This window comes from Stenella coeruleoalba (assembly GCF_951394435.1).
Source record: "Stenella coeruleoalba genome assembly, chromosome: 2".
NCBI classification, from domain to species: domain Eukaryota; kingdom Metazoa; phylum Chordata; class Mammalia; order Artiodactyla; family Delphinidae; genus Stenella; species Stenella coeruleoalba.
Genome location: NC_137147.1, coordinates 80,319,538 through 80,338,432, shown reverse-complemented (window position 1 = coordinate 80,338,432; position 18,895 = coordinate 80,319,538). Strand labels below are relative to the sequence as shown.

Below are 18,895 nucleotides of genomic sequence, written 5' to 3'. Positions count from 1 at the left end.
TTTTTGCTAATGCACAATTAATGCCAGAGAAAAAGCACAGAAGAGAAAGATGTTGATAGAAAGTTCTGATTAAGTGAGCACCCTACCTTGATGTGCATCTTTTTTTTTTTTTTTTAACGATAATGATCAGTGGTGCAGAGAGCTAAAAGTTTTCATGTCACGCGGATGCTGAGTCCAGGGTCATCTGAGGAGTGTGTGAATGTGCGTGCTTTGGAGGTGACAGTTCTGGGAGGGGCTGAGCAGGCAGTGTGTTATGTGCAATGAACAGTGACACAGTTACTGTCACCTATGCAGGCAGCCTAGAATATATAGACTACAGAACATTTAACTTGATTACCCTACAGTATGTGTTCACTCTGGGCATGGGGATGCATTTTCACTGAATGGGTTTTCTGATGGCGGTTTTCCCACACTGGATTCCATAATTGACAAAGAGCTACTGCACTGTGTCAAGAGCACAATTAGAATTGAATTAATGATATGGGCGAGTGTGAGACACACAAAATTAACATTTGAAGAGGTCTGGTTTAATTTTGTCTTTTACATATTTGTGTCTCCAATTATACTTTAATGAAAGAGAATATACCCGCTTAATGGATTTCTTTCAACAAGCTTAGCTGAGCTTGTCATTAGCTGCTCGTTGTTGTTGGCACCCTTTCTGTGTTTTCTCTAATGTATTTTCATTTCTTTCTACTAGGGGATGGTTTAGACAACAGTGTAGCTTCACCTGGCACAGGTGACGATGATGATCCAGACAAGGACAAAAAACGCCAGAAGAAAAGAGGCATTTTCCCCAAAGTAGCAACAAATATCATGAGAGCATGGCTCTTCCAGCATCTCACAGTAAGTCAAGATGAAAGAGAAAAATGTTTTGTTGTTTTGCCTTCTCCTAGCAAGTTAGGTGGGCTCATACAGATTTTTTTGAAAATAGTGCCTATTTTCCCTTTCTCAAAATATGATGGTTAACAGAGCCGTGAAGGTTTCACCAACTCTCACCACCCAAAGAGTACCCTGTAGAAAGGAGGAGTTTTTGTTTCCATAGGTCAGGAATGGACCTTATTAAAAATGGTCTAGGGCCCTAAACAGTCTATATAAGTAAATGTGTTATTTGTGCTGAAAGGTATGAGAGCAACTTCAGATTAATGCAGCTGCAACCACGGGAAACAGCTGTTAAGAAGCTCATGAATCCATAAACGTTGCCGATGACACTCGTAACGAAAGCCACCTCTTCTAGCAGGCAAAAAAAAGCACTTTGCCACATGCATGTCCAAGCTCATGGTACCAGGGGCAACTCTAATTGCTGAAGCAGCTTGCAAACATGTTACATGTTTATATGACAAACGCAGAAGGGTCATAGGTGCTATAACGCCTTTGTTTATAAGGTCGAGATTAAAGATTCGTTTTTAGCGGTTCAAGTCCATTATCTTAGAAGCCGATCCTGTTCACTTGTGGGAAAAGATCAACTATGTGCAACATTTTTAAAGTAACAGTTTATCTTCCTGTTTGCAGTCGGTTTTATGCATCATTTTATATATACCATTGACTCTAAGACCCTCATGACAAAAACATTACAATATATTTTTACGGAGGAACTAGGCGCTCATACTTTGCTGTTCGTTTGGAAATTCTGGGAAAACGGTGAAGACGTCAGAGGCTGTTTCTTGCTATGAGATTGTTTTCAGGCCATTCTATTTAGGCTAAGGCTTAAAAATAGAGTAGCACATTGAAAGCTGAAGGTCTTTGATTATCCAACTTGTGGGTTGCCATGCTGAATGACATTAGTTACAGTGTCATGGGTCCAGCACAAGGTTCCACTTTTATTTATGGCGGTAGCAGCTGATCTGGTCTTGTAGCAGAGCTACAAAGGGCAAGGGGTGGGGCGGGAGGTGGGGAGGGCAACGTGATAGATTCACATTCCTAAATCGGCCATTTTGATGTAAGGACATTAGTAGCAAACTAAGGTGTATCGATCTGGCTGGTGGTGTCAGGATTAGCTGGGAGAACCAACGAGGCTGCCTTGGCAGTGGTTATTCTTGCCTTGCAGCTATGGCCATTTCAAAGGTCAGGGCCCTGCACTGACTGGGCTCAGAGGAATTAGACAGAACATGCAGTCTCTGGGCTGATTACTTAACCAAAGACAAAATAATGAGTCCTAAGCAAATACTGACTAATTGAAAGGGCTGTAAATCCATTACATATTGGTCAGGGATAATCAGGAGTATTTAATCACTTTTATCTATTCAGGAGCACTGAAGCTGCAACAGCAAAGCCCTGAACCTTGCCATGTGGTTATTATTCTCATCATTATCAAAATTACTTCACAGCTGTTCTTTGCTACATCACCTCAGCTGGAGATTTACTAACCTGTAAAATGTTTTTAATTTGGAAGTCGAATGAGTGTGAGGGGAGGGGTTTCTCATTTTTAACTGAAGGTTTGTTTGGTTAGAGTAGCAAGTAAGAAAGGCAGGGTAGGAGCCAGTGGATGGCAGGCATGCCGCCTTCTCCCACCAGCAGCTCACCTGTCTGGCTTCCTCCCTCTGTCTTCCTTCATGCTCGGCCTTCCTTGGTTGAAAATCGAGACTTCAACGATTGCTTTCCAAGCCAACATCCCCATGTATTTTCACAGAACAGCAGGACCTTAGGGAATTTGGCTGCTTTGTTGACAAACCAGGAAACTCAGACCCAGAAAAGGAAGTGATTGGCTCAAGGTCCAGCTGCAACCAGGACCCAAGCCTTTCTTGTCCCCAGCTCTGTGCTCTTTCTACCACATTATGATGACTTTGCGAAAATCACGATCACCTTTAACAGTTGCATATCAATCTCACAGCCTCTGCCATCAAAATGCTCGGCGTCAAAGAGGGGAAATATGGAGAAGCAAAGTGCTGTTTGCTTTACTTGTTTTTAAAATTCTCCTGCTCCCCCAACCTCTCCGAATAGAGAAGACTTACTTTGCACCTCTGTCTTGAGGCCAACTCTCTCCTTCACCGCCCAGGTCTGTGCCTTGAATTTCCCGTGGAGTGTCCAGAGCCCTGCTGGACCTCCTGCCTTGCCCTGTTGGTGTCTTATCTCCCACCTCCCTGTCCCGGATTCAACCCACTGTGCGCCGTGGCCACGGGCGAGGAATTGTGTGTGGCCAGTGATTCCTGGGTGCTCCTTTGTGGCTGTACCATACACTAGGTACTGTGTACTATGTACCTTCTCCCCACCCCGAGGTTGCTTTCATCTAGATAAATGTGCATGAGGCTTTGTGCAGAATTCTCTGTCCAACTGAAAATTTTAATTAATGCCTGTCCTTGGAGTGGGGAGAGAAGACTCAAATAGCCTGAGCCGGGGAATCGGGAAACCAGCATTTCGAGTTCAATTTTCCTGTGTCCTGCCCGAACCTCAGTTAAGTCAAGTTCTCTGGACCTTCCATTCCCCCATTTTTCAAACAGATCTGCATGTTGCAGTCTCCTTTCCCACACTCATGTGTGTTAGTTACACTCAGAGAACAGTCAGAGCACCCCTGTGCCCCAAACTCCTGGTCATCCTCTCCTCTCAGTCCCCCCTTTCCTTTTCCTTTTCCATTAAGTGCTTTCTTTTTCTCCTCCCCATGACCTTCTTTCACATCATGCCCCTTTCATTACTTTCTCCGCTGGCTTTGTCTCTCAGTCCGTCTCTCTGCTCCCCTCCCCAGCCTTTTCTGCACCTCCCTTGTATGTAAGGAAATTCTCCTGGGCTTTTTCTTTGAAAACGTCCTCCCTCTTCATCCCCACGTCACCCCAACTGCAGAGAAGAGGTTCAGTAACTTTGATAAAGGTGGTTCTGTAACTTTTACTTCCCAATCTTTAATGAGCTGAAAGATTTACTCGGCTATAATTCTGAGCACAGAAACCAAGAATAGAGACCCCTAACTAACGACATGTTAATTTAGACCCCTTTTCTTACATGCACTAACAGGCGTGAGGAAGTTCTTGGAAATAGAGATGCCCCACTATATTTTTCTGTCATTTAATTAATTTCAACTTTCAAAGTGAAATGTTGGCTCTAGCTCACTGGAAATAGATGTAGCCTAAATTATTATTTCATGTAAATTTCTTTACAAGTGCATGATTCAATGTGCATTCCTTCATTATTAGTCTCTTTAACACTATTTCAAACTGGTTTGTTCCCTTTTGTGCAGTATGACCTGTTCTTGTATTACAATAATCCCTGATGTACCCTTTTTTCTTTCTTTTTTTAAAAAGAGGCTAATTGAATTATCTCATTATTTTAATTTGTTAAGCAAATGTATTTTGCATCTCAGGATGTGTTCTTAAAGAAGGGGGCTGCTGAGGCTTTGCCCCCTGAATGGGCCATTGGCCCATTTTGACATTCATGCATTCATTAACTAGCAGAACATAAAAGAACTCTGGTTGTATTTTTTTTTTTCCAAACACCCAACCAGCATGGAGCAACTTTTCCCAATAAGCCACAGGGGTCTCTCTACATATGTTCTCAACTGCAAGCTATTGTCACCTATTCTGAATACCTCAAAAGGCCCAGGGAGAAAAGAACCCCACCTCAACAAAGGCCAACTGTAGCAATTGTTAAGTCTTAGTCTCAATATGACAAAAATCATTAACCTTCAGTTTTCTTGGAAGAACAAGTTCCACTACAACTGTAACAGTTAAAACAATCTCTCAAATTCCTGTGCACCACCAGCTTTAGGGGAAAAGGTAATAAACTCATAGCTAATCGATAATATTGAGGAAAATATTTAAACTAAATCCAAAGTGGCCTCAAAAAACCAAACTCTTGGATGAATTGAGGAATTTCCATAGTCTGAGTTAAGCACTTTGAACGTGCTTAGTCTGAAGCTAAATAATTAGTTTGTAGTTTCTAACTACCGATTTTGAAAATGTCCTTTAAACATCACAATAATTTTAAGGAAATGAATTCATATAAATATTTAAAGGCTCACAATAATTTTAAGGAAATAAATCCATGCAAATATTTTTTAGAAATTCAACTAGCAGACGCATCGTGTGTTACTGTTACCCCCCTCTTCTACTGGTGGACGGCTCTGCCTGGCTTCTCAGACTAAGAAATCTAGTGAAGATCGAAGAAAGAATCTGTTGGAATGTATGTGCTTTTGCTGGAAAGTACCCAATGGCAAAAAAAAAACATAGGGAAATCCTAGGGAAGTATATTCTTTTCCCTAACACATGGAGATTATGATATCATAAAAGTAAGCCTGCCATTACAACTGTTTTTATTTAACTTCAAAGATAGTTAAAGAAAGAAACAGCAAGAAATAATACCCGGGCTGACGGTTTATTCTTAACCATGAAAAACTCCTCCACGCCAAGAAGCCCTTAGTGAGCTCAATTAGGCTCTCAGGCACCTTCTTTTCTCAGGCACTTCTCTTGCCACCTTCAAGAGCTCCCCTAGTTGTGCTGCAAAGAATATATTTGATCATGGAATGAAAACAGGAAGTGCTCACACACAAAGACACCACTTGCTCATACCCGTTTCTGACTAAAGATTTTCTTATTTGAAAACATAGGGATAAAGCTCACCCTTAGTGGATGTGGGACTTCTTTCAAAGCTATGTGTGCAGAATCAGAAGCAAATTTATTTTAAAGTGATATAATATCATGCAGCCTGCTGGATGCAGGTTCTAAAAACTCTGCCCTTTGTTCATGGCAAAATGCTTCACCCCTCTCCATATCTCTGGTGGTAAAGGGAGTGGAATGAAGCGTGCCTCTCAGGTGTTCACCAGTTTTACTCCTTGCCTATTAGAGTTTGTTCGTGGGATTTTGTAAAGGTCTCTTTCGAGTAATGAAAATGTGTTTTAAAGTATATTGTCCTACAGAGACAATGCACCCGAGTTATGAGTAAGTACAGCTCCATGTTACGTAGAGAAACTTGTTTCTTCTCCAGTGAATTCAAGACCATATGACAGTCAACCTAGTCGTCTCAGATTTTTTATTGTATTGTATATGTGTATACACACACACACAAACACACAGAAGAGAGAATGAGAGACAGAAAGAGAGAGAGAGGGGCGAGACTAGACCATTTTGCCTTTTAACTGGTTCTGTTCATCTTGTGTAGATCCAGACAGTTTCTTTTCTCAATGAGGCAACACAATGTCAAGGTTAAGAGCACAGGGCCTGGAATCTGCAACACAGTAGCTTTTTTTTTTTTTTTTTGTCTGTCGGGGGCCTCTCACTGCTGTGGCCCCTTCCGTTGTGGAGCACAGGCTCTGGACGCGCAGACTCAGTGGCCATGGCTCACGGGCCCAGCCGCTCCGCGGCACGTGGGATCTTCCCGGACCGGGGCACGAACCCACGTCCCCTGCATCGGCAGGCGGACTCCCAACCACTGTGCCACCAGGGAAGCCCCACAGTAGCTTTTTGATCTTGAGCATTGAGGTCTCTTGACCTCAATATTCCATATCTGTAGAATGGGGATAATTTTAGAACCAACGTTGCAAGCATTAAATGAGACAACGTAAAGCATTCAGCTCCATGCCTGGCTCTTGTAATAAGTACATACTATAAAGTAACTATAATTTTGTCTTTTAATCTAGTTGAATAGCTACCAGGAGACTTTGACCAGTTGAACTGGGCAACCAAAATTACCACATACTTTCCTGGGACTGTGTGAGATGGAGAGACTAGCTTTGCCAGACAAATCCCAAAGGCCCCTCGGCAGGAGAGAACATAGTCTAACCTCCACCTTCTAGAGCCATTGTAAACATTGGATGGCTGCCCAGTGGTGTTAGGTGATCGCATCAGAGAGTCCTGGTGCCCATGGAAAGCAAGAGCATCCTGGTGAGCCTTCTGGGATGGGGGTGGGAGGTAGGAAAGAAACTGGCTGTGAAATGGTTAAGAACGCCTCAGCTGGGGCCTCCTTTTGGTAGAGAACCTCCCCTTCCCCGTAAGGATTCCAGTATGAATAGCATTTAGAGTCTCCCGCTTCCTCAGAGTACCAGAGTCTAGGCTCTCTGAGAGACAGCACAGTGTGGGTTTTTAAAAAGGGTCACTGGATATGAAATTAGGCTTGGGTTTTAGCTCTGTGGTCGTGGGTGAGCTCTTCAACCTCTGAACCTATTTCCAGACAAAATGAAAAGAGTAAATATGTGCTCTACTTAGCTGGTTGGGTTGCTGCGAGGCCCAGATGATGTGGTCAGTTTGTAAACTGTAATGTGCTGCGCGAAGTCGAGTACTTTGGTTTCTGGTTGTGTGCTTGGGACTCCAGCAGCTTGAGGCCTCTGGCACCTCATGAAATCACCACGAGTGAGAGACGCAGTACAGCCTGCCTCGTTCTCCTCTACCCCAGTCTCTCCACTTGTCCATTTCCACAAGGGTATCCATGGAGACACTGTGATAATTTCCATCATTAGACGTCTTTTTAAGGGCCTCGAATGGTAAATTGAATGAGTATTTCAAGGACATTAGTTATTTCTACTTGGAAATGAGTGCCCTCATGATTCTGAGATCTGTCTACTTGAATACTACTTGCTATGGACCAGATTAATCCCAAATATAAAATGTTGGCCTTACTTACACAGTGAAAGATGGCCTTTCTCATATTCAGGGATACAGATGTGCACGGAATACGAGTGGGGCTCATGGGCTGAGACACGCTTGTGTGGAAATGGCTGTGCAGAACACACAGCTGAAAAACACCAGCAGAAAGAGCCTCCCGCAAACATGCGGCAAAGTGAGGCCGCCCATAGCCTTAGCCTTCGCATTGTTTTCCTGCTTGCCAGGAGAAAACATCTGTGAATTATTTGAATGGAACCTTATACTAGAGATCGGCTGAATTGGTGTCATCTCTGTTTAATTTTAGGAAATGATGTCACAATGCATTATATAACAATGCTGGGTGATTTATTTTCCCGTGGACATGCTGTCCTAAGCATTCCTCTTCTCTTGCAATGTTTCCAATTAACTGTAAGCTTGAGTGTTCTTCCTATTTCATAATGATTTTGAGGAGTGGGGGCTGGAGATTGGGGTGGGAAGAGTGGTAATTTCAGAGGTTGCCGAGGTTCAGAGCTAATGGCACATCCGTCATCCGTTCTTATTGGGACAGGAGGGTACTGAACGTCGGGGCTGTGATCATCACTGGCAACCTACAACAGTGTTGGTTTTCAAGAACGTCTAAAAAAGAAAGCCTGAACGTTCTGATCCTAGCTGTCCAACGAGCCACTAGATAATTTTAATAGCGACCTGCATACTGTAGCTTCTGCCTTTATCAAAGTTTCCATGCACTCCCTTCTTCAGTAAAGAATAGAGGACATAAGTCAATTCTGTGTGCCATCTGTCATCGTTTTTACAATTTCTCAAATTAAAGAGACAGGCCAAAAATTTAATGTTATGTTGAATCCTAGAAGCTCCTCTAGAAGAAATGAAATTGCAACTAAATTTACTTTGTCTCTCTTGAGGGAAAAAAAAAATGCATGCTGCTGTGTCATAACCTTTTACTCGCAGTCCCAATTTGGTATTTAGAATTGGATTATGAGGGGTTCTGCATGTGAAAGCCTGCTGTGTTTTGGACTCAGCAGCCTTTGTCCACATTCTGAATGACTTTGAGGTAAAGTCCCCAGTACAGTGACAGCAGCAGTGGCCTTTTGTGGAGGTGACGAGATGTACGGTCTCCTCAACGCAAACACATCTGGTCAGGACATTTTCAAAAGTGTATCAGACAATCCCATTGATCTCATCTGAGATAGACTTAGAAGATTAAGTCCCAGCTTATGAGCTACGAGCTGACGGACACATTTTAAAAAATAAGTAACTGAGGGAGAAGATTGAAGAATGAAATGCCTATTAAATTACCATCAGAAAGAAACTAAAATAATTATTAGCTCAAAGTTTAGCACCCAGTTTCATAAAATATCACTCTAATTGTTTAAAAATACGGTAAGGAATTCAAGGAGATGGAGAATTGAGGACCCTTGAATAAAAGAAAATAGAAAGCGTGCGCATATCTGAATATTCAGAATTTAAAAACTCCAAGAATAGAGTGCCATTAAATGCTGTTGAGTGAAACCCGTGAATATTCATTCAGATCATAGAGAAAATTTCCATTTCCTCATTCCGCATGACTAGAGTTTCCAAGTGTATTCTGTGGAGAGGTGGAGTTGTGGGGAATTAAAGTCCAGTTTGACTAGGTTATGAGAACACTAGCTGTCCCTCAGCTTTGCTGCAGGCTAGGGTCATAAAGTGACCCTTAACGTTCAGGATTCATTTTGATTTTAGAGACTGTTACTGCACAGATTTCAGAGGACTACTGGAAATGCCCTGTCTTCTCTGTGCTGTAGTCTGTTTTTGCAATTTGAAACAGATTATGACGTGCAAAGATGATATCCAGCCCCACTGCTCCCATTAAGAAATAGTGACTTGGGTAGGAAGCCGTAGGTTGGGTGAATGGAATTTGCCATGTTACATTGACGTGCTGCGTACCACGTTCTCAGTTGATTGGCAGCAGCTGTTTACAGTATGCAGCGTAATCACTGGCACCCTTTAAAGGTATATTATCCTCTTAACACATAATAGTAATGCCATTTTCATGCTTTTACATTTGCTATTCATATTTTGAACTGCCAAGTCCCAAATCTGCCAGAACTAATTTAAGTTGTTTTTATCTAATAGTGGATAAGTTGTCAAATCACAATATAATGGCAGATAATTTTTTCTTAAACTATAGTTTTCCTTCTTGGTTATAATAGATAATATGAATATTTGTTAACTCTGACTTGATTGTCCACAGAAAAATTACAGCTCAAGAGACTATTATTGTGGAATGCTGTGATGACAAGAAGTGAAGAGAATATTATCTGGTTATTCTGAGCATTATAGGAAATTAACATGAGTCCACTAATCAGCCCTCTTCCAACCACCCTGACCCTCAATTTACTGATACTTGATTCGCCTAACATAGCCAGATAATGGAGATCTACCCTTGTTAATCCCAGCACCAAATCTTGTTGCTGCTTTTAATTTTAATACTTCAGTTATCTGATTAAAACTATCTAGACATATTTACTTCTTGCATCATTGCCCTACACTCACAAGTATTCCAGAATTAATTTTGACTTGGAAATATCTGGTGATTCCATTACTAATAGTTTAGAAAAGGGTAATCCCGTAACTCTGGTCATCCTACAATTGTAAAATGGCTTACTTCTTGCCCTGGGACACCTGGTGTGACCCTGTCATAAGCCAACAATGAACAACCCAAGTGTACTGGGGGTGGTGCTACACTAGTGTTTCAAAAAGAAAAAGGCTTTTATCAAACAGAATATGTGAATGCCGGATTATTCCCTGTAAATTTGGTGACATGTGAAAAGTTACGGGTTCTATTTCAGTGTTTCAGGATACCTGCAGGCAGCTCATGAGTTGTTACATTTGTTTTAAACCCTCCCTCTCAGTGAATTAAAAAAAAAAAAGTGGTAAGAAAAGAATGCATGGGCCACATGAGATCATTATTAGTCAGTTATAAGCTCAGTTTAGTTTTTGCGTTAGTTTCTAGGAAACCATAAATTTAGACCCATGTGGCAAAATCCCCCCGATTACTTGATGGTACTTTGATGAAGACCCCTCTTATCGCTTAATCCTCATGCTTTTATGTTTGCTGGTGAACCACTTAAGTGATAATCAAATATGACCATGTGGAAAGGCATCAGTTTTTAATATGACCTTTGTTACCAGCCTGGGAATCCTTTCAAAACAGTTTGTACTTTTTTTTTTTTTTCCCCCGGAGCAAGTTTAAAGGAAAGTGTGATTTAGTTCTTTTTGGTTTGTACATGCTTATACTCTCTTATCAGTGTCTATCGCAAATACCCCCCTGCTTATTTGAAATATATATAATCAATTAAACAGAAAAGGGCTGCTTAAATTCTCCTGAATCTATGGTTCGGCATGATTGGAGCAGACAATGGAAACGTCTGGAATTCATCACCGAACCAGTGCTTTTCTTACCTTTAGATATCGAGGACAATCTGTTAATTCTTTGTGCTCTACAAAAACAAACAAACATTTGAGGGCAGGGAGAAAGAAATTCCTCCTGTTTATATGACTGTATAAATATACCAGAGGTAGCAGCATTCAGAGCAATTCAGTCAGCCTTTTGCTCTCTGAGTTATCTTGGGCAAGTCAGTTAAGTTTCTGAGTGCTGGTTTTCTCATCTTGTTGTTTTGAGGGTTAGCTGAGATTAGAAATAGCCCTTGGAAAAGAGCAGAACGCTCTGCAAGTATAAAATGTTCTTCATGAATGTTTTCGTATAATCCACTGAAATAATTAATTTGCTCTGTCTTAGCTCCGTGAAACCTGAACTTGGATATGGGTGAAACACTCTTCAAAGAAAAATATTGTACTCGCTTCTTTAGACCTAAGTCTGTTTTGGAATGAGGATCAAATCCTACCGTTAGCGTGATACATACAAGGAAAAGGGAAAGAGATCTTGTGCACCATTCATACTCTGGCGCAGTGTTAGTGGCATCGCGAGTCAGAGTACCTTTTGAAATTGCATAAACTCAAACTTAAGAGAAAGAACAAGATGATAGCAAACTAACCTCACTATAAGCTTATTCGTACTCGGGTTATTATAACTTTGGGACCAGCTCCTTGGAGGTTTGGACATCTTTGTTCTTTATTCATAAACTTTTCATCCTGAGAACTAATGGGTTCACCAGCTTGCCACTTTTCATCCTGGCAAGAATGAGCAGTTTTACATCTCTAAAATGGCAATCTCATAGGCCCACTCTAAAGAAGGTGCAATCCTGTGAGAGACACAGAATTATCTCATTGCAGCCAGAGACTAGTGGGAATATTATTTTTTTTTTGAAGATAGTTTCAATCTGGGTGCTAAAATCAGGCTACATTTGATTCTACATTCAGAGATCTGTGGATGCTACAGCTTTTAAGACAGAATCCTCTGGCTGAAGCATAGAATACGTATGGGAGAATGGGGGGGAAAGTTCGGAAAGGTATACTGAGGCCTTGGGTTCAGACACATAAGCCAGATACCTGGGTAGGAAACTCTGTGGTTGTTAGAAATGATGAGACTGCAGTTTCAGAGTGTGGGCTGATCTTTGTAGAAGCAGTGCTTGAAGCCATGACATTGTATAAAGGTAAGGAAGGAAGAGAGTGCAGAGAGAGGGGATTTGAGGATAGAATCTTTTTAAAAACTACATTTAAAGGGAGGAAGAGAGAAGGTAATGAACAGAGATAAAGAAAGATTGGTAGGAGCATAATCAGATCACATGAAGAGAGACGAGTTTCAAAGTAGAGGAAGTAGATTCTGTAGAAAGATCAAGGACAATGATATTAGCTAAAAATAAGCCTTTGGATTTGGCACTTGGGAGTCGTGGTCTATCTCTGAATTCCACAGGACCGAGGAGTGAGCAGGCAAAGTTGGAAGGGAACAAAGGAAGAACAGGGGACTGTGCGTAGGGGTGGCAGCATTTATCAGCAGAGGCAGATCAGGTGAATCAGGTGTTGCATCAGCAGTGGGAAGGGATCCTGGGGAGAGAAACTGAGGTGTAGGTGTTGGGAGAGGCAGTGGGGGGTGTGTGTGAAGGGAATGACAGTGGATAATCCAAGGTTCAAAAGGAAGCCAATGAAGGTGGGGTCAAAACACAGGTAGAAAGGTGGGTAAGAGGCAGACACATTTTGTAAAGGGTAGGAGGAAAGCTGAGGGCCTTGAGAAAAGAGCTTCTCTAACTGGATGAGCAGGAACTGTGGAACGTGTGATCCAGAGCTCCAGAGGGAATTAGGAAGACAAAGCAGGGTGGCCTCCAGCAAATAGGGCCAGGCTGGAATGGACCTGCTCCACCTCATTGCAGCCTTTCCCAGGCAGAGCTCAGGAACCCAGGAATAAGAGGGCAAAAGGAGACAACAGGAAAAATCTAAGCCTGGGATTGACAGCATGAGTGAGAGGGAGGGTTTTACTTAGAGAATTCTTTAAATGGCTGACTAATAAGTCAAAATTCCCATGAGATATTCTTTCCTTGGATTGTGACTGAAAAAGGATTCTGTGGTTCATCTGAATAATGAAACAATTAAGAAACGTCAGGATATTTTTGGAAAAGAAAAATGAGGACGGTCTTGCACTGGGTGTTATTAAAATAGATTATAAAGCTACAAGGTGTGGCGCTGGCTAACACAATAGGCAGAATGATCATTTGAACAAAATAAGAATACACAATTTAATCCAAATATATGGAGATATTTATTAATTTTAAGGGCATCGCTTCAAATCAATTGAGAAAAAAAGAGTAATTCAAAAAATGGTTTTTGGTTAGTGGTTTAACTATTTTTGAAAAAAATCAAAATAAGTTCTGCATTTAAGGGTTTTTTGAAGTAGATTTAACTATTTCTCTTTCCTTTATTTAGTGAAATCCTTTCAGAGCTCAAAAGCAAAGAAATTATAAAGAAAAATGGTGACTGATTTAATAAAACAAGAATAAAAATTAATAGCTTTTGAATGTCAAGAAAACACCACAAAATAAAGGCAAACATTAAACTGGCAAAAATATGTACACCATATAACAGGCAAAGGGTTAGTGTCCTTAATAGATATGGTGTACAAATCAATATGGAAAAAAGTACAGTAGATAAAAAGGCACAGGTGAATAGGTCCATTCACAAAAGAAGAAATACAGATGGCCAATAGGCATTTGAAAAAATCTTCAAGGTAATTAGTAACCAAATTAATTTTTAAATCAACAAGAAATTTTTTTTATAAAATTAAGAAAAACTAAAAAAAATTAGTGTTCAGCACTGTTCAGAGTGGAAGGAGATATCTGGCTTAATAGTGACTATAAATATTGGCTTATTCTTTCTGGAATTTAAACTGGTAATATGTATTACTATTATAACTGTGTTCTTATCCTTTAATCCAGTAATTTAGTTTCTAGAAGTTTAAGATAAAGAAGTAATAAGAAATATATATAAAAATTAAGCAAAATTGTGTATAAAGATATTATTTATGATAATAAAACATTGAATATTCCCTAATATTCCATTATGGAATATTGTGGAATATTATATAATCATTAAAAATTATGTTCTCAAAAATACTTTGAGATATGGAAAAATCTCTCAGTATCTTACCAGGTGAAGTAAAACAGATAAGGCAGTATGCATAATATGACTACAGTTTTGGAAAAGAAAATATTTGAGGATATATGCATAGAAGAACAAATGAAAATGTTAACAGTGATTATCTTTGAGTACTGAGATCTGGGTGACTTTTTTAACTTTCTTCTTTATACTTATCCATATGTTCTAAATTGTCTATAAAATGTGCATTGTATTTATACTACAAGACAATAAATTTTATTTTAATAAAGAGCCATGCTGAGTAGAGGGCTAATAAAGTGTGGTAGTACACTGGGAACACAGGAAGCCCACTGAGAGGCTGCAAGTCCAAATGAAGATTAAGAGGGAGAACAGAGAAGCAGGGAAGGAACATTTTAAGGTCTGCGATCTTGGAAATGCAGTATCTCTGCTTGACAAAATCCAGGGCTGGGGAAGTGGAGATGGATGACATTGGAATGAAGAGAGGCAAAATATTAGAAAGGTCTTTGTCATGTATACTGAAGCCTTCAAAAGTAGAGGCAAGTGGTAGGGGGAAGAGGAACATTCTAGTGTGTACAGAAGCCCCTGGGGAAGGTGAAAATGGCTTAGAGGTCAGCATTCTCCACAGCAGGGGAGAGGAATGGCAGCAAATGCTGTGAACTTCATGAGAAAAGTGAGTGGAAAGTCTTAGGTCAGGCACTGAGAGCTGGGAATGAGAGAGAAATGGGGAAAGTCAACAGTCTGGCCTCTCTTCCCTGATTCCAGAGGGACTGGTAAGGAGGAAAAATGGGTTACTTCAGTGGGAGAGTCTTAGCCAGTTCAGGCTGCCATAAGAAATACCACAGACTGGGGTGCTTAAACGACAGAAATTTATGTTCTCACAGTTCTGGAGCCTTGAAGCCCAAGATCAAGATGCTGGCAGCATGAGTATCTGGTGAGAGCTGTCTCCTTGGGTTGCAAATGGCTGCCTTCTCACGGTGTCCTCACATGGCCTTTCCATAGTGTGTGGTGGGGGGGAGGGGAGAGAGAGAGAGAGAGAGAGGGCTCTTCCTCTTCTTATAAGGCCACCAATCCTACGAGATTAGGACCCCACCCTTCTGACCTCATTTAACCTAAATTACCTCCTAAAATCCCAGTCTTCCAATCCAGTCACAGTCGGGGTTAGGGCTTCAACATATGAATGTTGCAGGAACACAGTTCAGTCCATGGCAGAGAGTTTTTAGGGAAACAATATTTCAGGACAAACTCAAGTTTCAGAAAGTCAAGGATATGGAAGTTATGTTTGTGGAAAAGATCAAAGTTATTTTTACTCCATGACACAGCAGGTGAGGGCGAGGGCAAAGGAGCCAGTTAACTTAGGTTGTGGCGAGACAAAACAAAGGACCAGATGGCCAAGAGTCGTGCCTTGAGGATAGCAGGCCTTGGCTTGGAAGGCTCTCTAGGTTACCGTGGAAGATTGAAGTAGAGAAACCCAAACAACGATTCCTGAAATGTTTCCCTGAAGCACCTGGACGGAGGAGGGAAAGAAGAGCAAGGAAGGTGTGGGGACGGCTGGCTGCTCAGTCGGCTAAAGGAAACCACAGACTGGGTTCCTATTTTGATCAGGCTCAAGGTTTGTTTGATCTGGCGGTTTTTCCTTAGAGTTCAGTTTTACATATGCTCCGGCGCCCCAACCAGCTTGTGTATCTTCAGGATGTTTTTCCCCCTCTTTCTTTCCCTTCCTCGCGGTGTTTAGATCAGGGAGGGGAGGGACTGGGGGAACTGAGGTCGGCGGGCAGGCTCCCTCCCTGGTTGGTCAGGCTGTGCTCCTGACCCTTCCTCGGGACCTGTGATTAATACACGCTTTGTAGCAGAGACTTGGCAAACCCCATGCTCCCCAGGACTCGATTCATAATTCACAGCAAGCAGGAGGAGTGGGGTCTTTGTGGTGGCTTGTTTGCTCTCTGCAGCACAAAAAGCAATGCGTTCTGACCTTCACTGTTATCTAATCAGGAAGTAGCCCGTCCTGGCGTGTGGTTGAGTCCTCCTAGGGCTCTCTACAACTGTAAATTATGTTCCAGCTCCCCGGATCTGGGGCACGCCACACTTTACATTACTATTGTGTATCTTAAAATAAACAGCATCGCAAGCTGTTTATTTTGGTGTTACTATGTATGCAATTTTAAAACAGTGGTTACTTAAACAAATGTCTGTGTTCCCACAGCACTTGAAAGCCAGTGTTTGCTCCTGTGGTTTTGGGTTTTGTCACTTCTGTTTGGAATATATCTGAAATCCATGTTGCGAGCAATTGGAATGAACCTGGCAGCACCTAAGACAGGACCTGTTGTTGGGCCCTGACCTTCACTGTGTGCAGCTGTCTTCCCCAGCCCGCCCCCCTGCCCTCTGCAGTGCCATATGCACGTGCACAAACCTGGGATTTTATTTTCTCTATGGGGCGCTCAGTTTATCCCCATGAGGCATCTAGAGGGTCCTTTAAGTTCCTTGATGCTGTGCAGTTTAACTGAATAAGTGGTATTTGTGATGATTCTATAACAAAATACTGCTTCCAAATACTCATGTAAAATCGTCGTTTGTGTGCTGTAAATGGAGTGCTTATTCCATTGACACAGCTGGGGCAAGATGAATGAGAAGAGGGGCAGTGGAAAAGATAGATGTAAAGTTTTGATAGTGACTTGCCCGGTGCCCTTGAGTCCTTCTGCCTCCACTGCCTGTAGGCAGGGGTGAAGTAGGGAGAGCCAGTGTCAGCACAGACAAGTCTTGTGGGCAGGACTTCAGTTTGATTCACAAGAGACCACTTACTAGCACTGTTTCTTTGGGCAACGTTTTCAACATCTCCAATTTCTTCATCTGTAAAATGGGTAGGATTGTCTGGGTGGGAGGGGGGCTGGATTAAATAGACTATGTGAAATAGCCTATCTCAGTGCCTTGAACTGAGTACTGGTACTCAAGAGTGAATCTTTCCCTTCTTCCTCCACCCTTCACACCAGGACATGAGTTATAGCTGGGGGTGGTCTGGGTATGGTCCCCTCAGCTTGAAGCTGCATTTTATGTCATGTGGGACCCTCAGCATCTGATCTGGCCTGCTGGGCGATGCTTGGGGTGGTCATTACCCTGAATCTGCTTAACCATGGCAGATGGGGCCACAGCACTCCAGACTTCCTTCTCCATTCCCTGGCCCAGTTTTAAGGAAAGAAGCATAGATTTGAAGTTCTGTATTATATATGTCTCACTTCCTGACATTGGTGGAGATATCTAAAAGCAAATTGTAATCATCTTTCCATCTTGATGACATACATTTCTTCTGTTGTACTGGTACATGATAAGGGAACTTTGGGAATAGATTTACTGGTTAATGAATGGATGGATGAAAAGCCTGTGGATTCTTGGGTATTTCAAGAAGTCTAAATTCTAGTTGTATAATGTATTGCCTTTTATACTCAGACTAAAAATTGGTCTACACAAGTATAATGTTATTCTCACAATTCAGTTGAGGTAATGAAATAAGAACTTGCATACATGGTTATTATTTATGTTTTCTGCAAAAATCAACAGTACTTTGAAAAATTTAGATTATAAGCCTCTTATATTAAAATCGCATAAGATAATAAGGCTAAAACACTAATTAGATGATGTGAGTCTTTATTGGCTAGATAGGCACATTTTTCTCTCTTCTAAAGCATATATACAAGGCACTAAGCTGTGAAGAAGTGAAAAAAATATCCCTTGACTCATTTAGATACAGGTTAGATCCAATAACTGTTTTTTGTTGCTCTCTATGAGTCCATGAAGGTTACCATGCAAGATATTTTGCGTGTGTAGATTTTTTATTCCAAATATAAAGAAAATACTCAGTGATCATAGAGAGATTGAAAGCTTGGGTAAGGGTTCAGTGTCTCATTAGCTTAGTTGCCTTGGGCAAGTTATTTAACCTTTAAACAGCCTCAGTTTCTTCCTTTGTCAAATGGGGATGATAATAATTCCTCCTCCCAGGGTTGTCAGGATACAGAAAGAAGATAAGGCATGGGCAAAGCATTTACCACATGGTCTGCATTAAATACCGGGGAAGGTTAGTTCTTATTATGTTGGCCCTTTAAGGGGTAACATTTTTTTTTTAATTTTCAAAATTATTTTGAAGGTGAAATAATTTCAGAATTCTTGGTGTCGTTGGTTCATCTCTGTCTTCAACACTGTACAATCCCATTTCCCCAGAAAGAACTAACCACAAACACATAAGAGGGGTGTGGGATAAAAATAAATGGGGAATAATGTTGGACTATAACTAGGTAATCTCCGTTTTCACTCTTCAAAGCTAAGAGGGCATCCTACCTTCCATCCTTTCTACGGTTGGCCAACCTTGTGACATACTCTACTTAGTGCTATTTTTCTTTCTTCATCTTCTTACTCCCTTCTTAATAATTAGACCTAATCTGGCAAGCTTTCTGTATATGTTAATTCTTTCTCCCCAGTGTTGGCCACCTCCAGCCATGTTGTCTTTGTCTGGTTTGACTCTATTTCCATCCTTCCTCATTACTTTAATCTCCTATATGTCACTTACATCCGGAATTAAGATAATTGTGTTATTTTCTATTGGTCTGCCTCATCGAAAACAGCTCAAAATTCATATTACAAAGAGAATGAAGGAGAATGTACTTTTTTGCCCCAATAACATTAGATGGCATAGTGACAACTGTGTGTTTGTTAAAAAGCAGTTAGCACAAATTAGAAATACTTCACAACAGATGTGTTTTGTGAAAGGATATGCTAAAAAATTAAACAGAGAATACTTTCCGGTTATAATTTTAGAAAAATATTGTGCAATGAAGCAAATTTACAATTCA

The 18,895-nt window shown here is 41.1% G+C and overlaps 1 protein-coding gene across 3 annotated transcripts in view; it reads left to right on the top strand.

The window, feature by feature from the left end:
• The window catches only part of MEIS2 (Meis homeobox 2), a 200,799-nt gene that overhangs the window by 60,343 nt on the left and 121,561 nt on the right, over nt 1-18,895 (top strand). For all 3 annotated transcript variants that reach the window (XM_079913991.1, XM_079913992.1, XM_079913993.1), the window contains exon 8: nt 698-843. In XM_079913991.1, the coding sequence (XP_079770117.1) occupies nt 698-843 (146 nt within the window). The remainder of the gene's footprint in view (nt 1-697; nt 844-18,895) is intronic.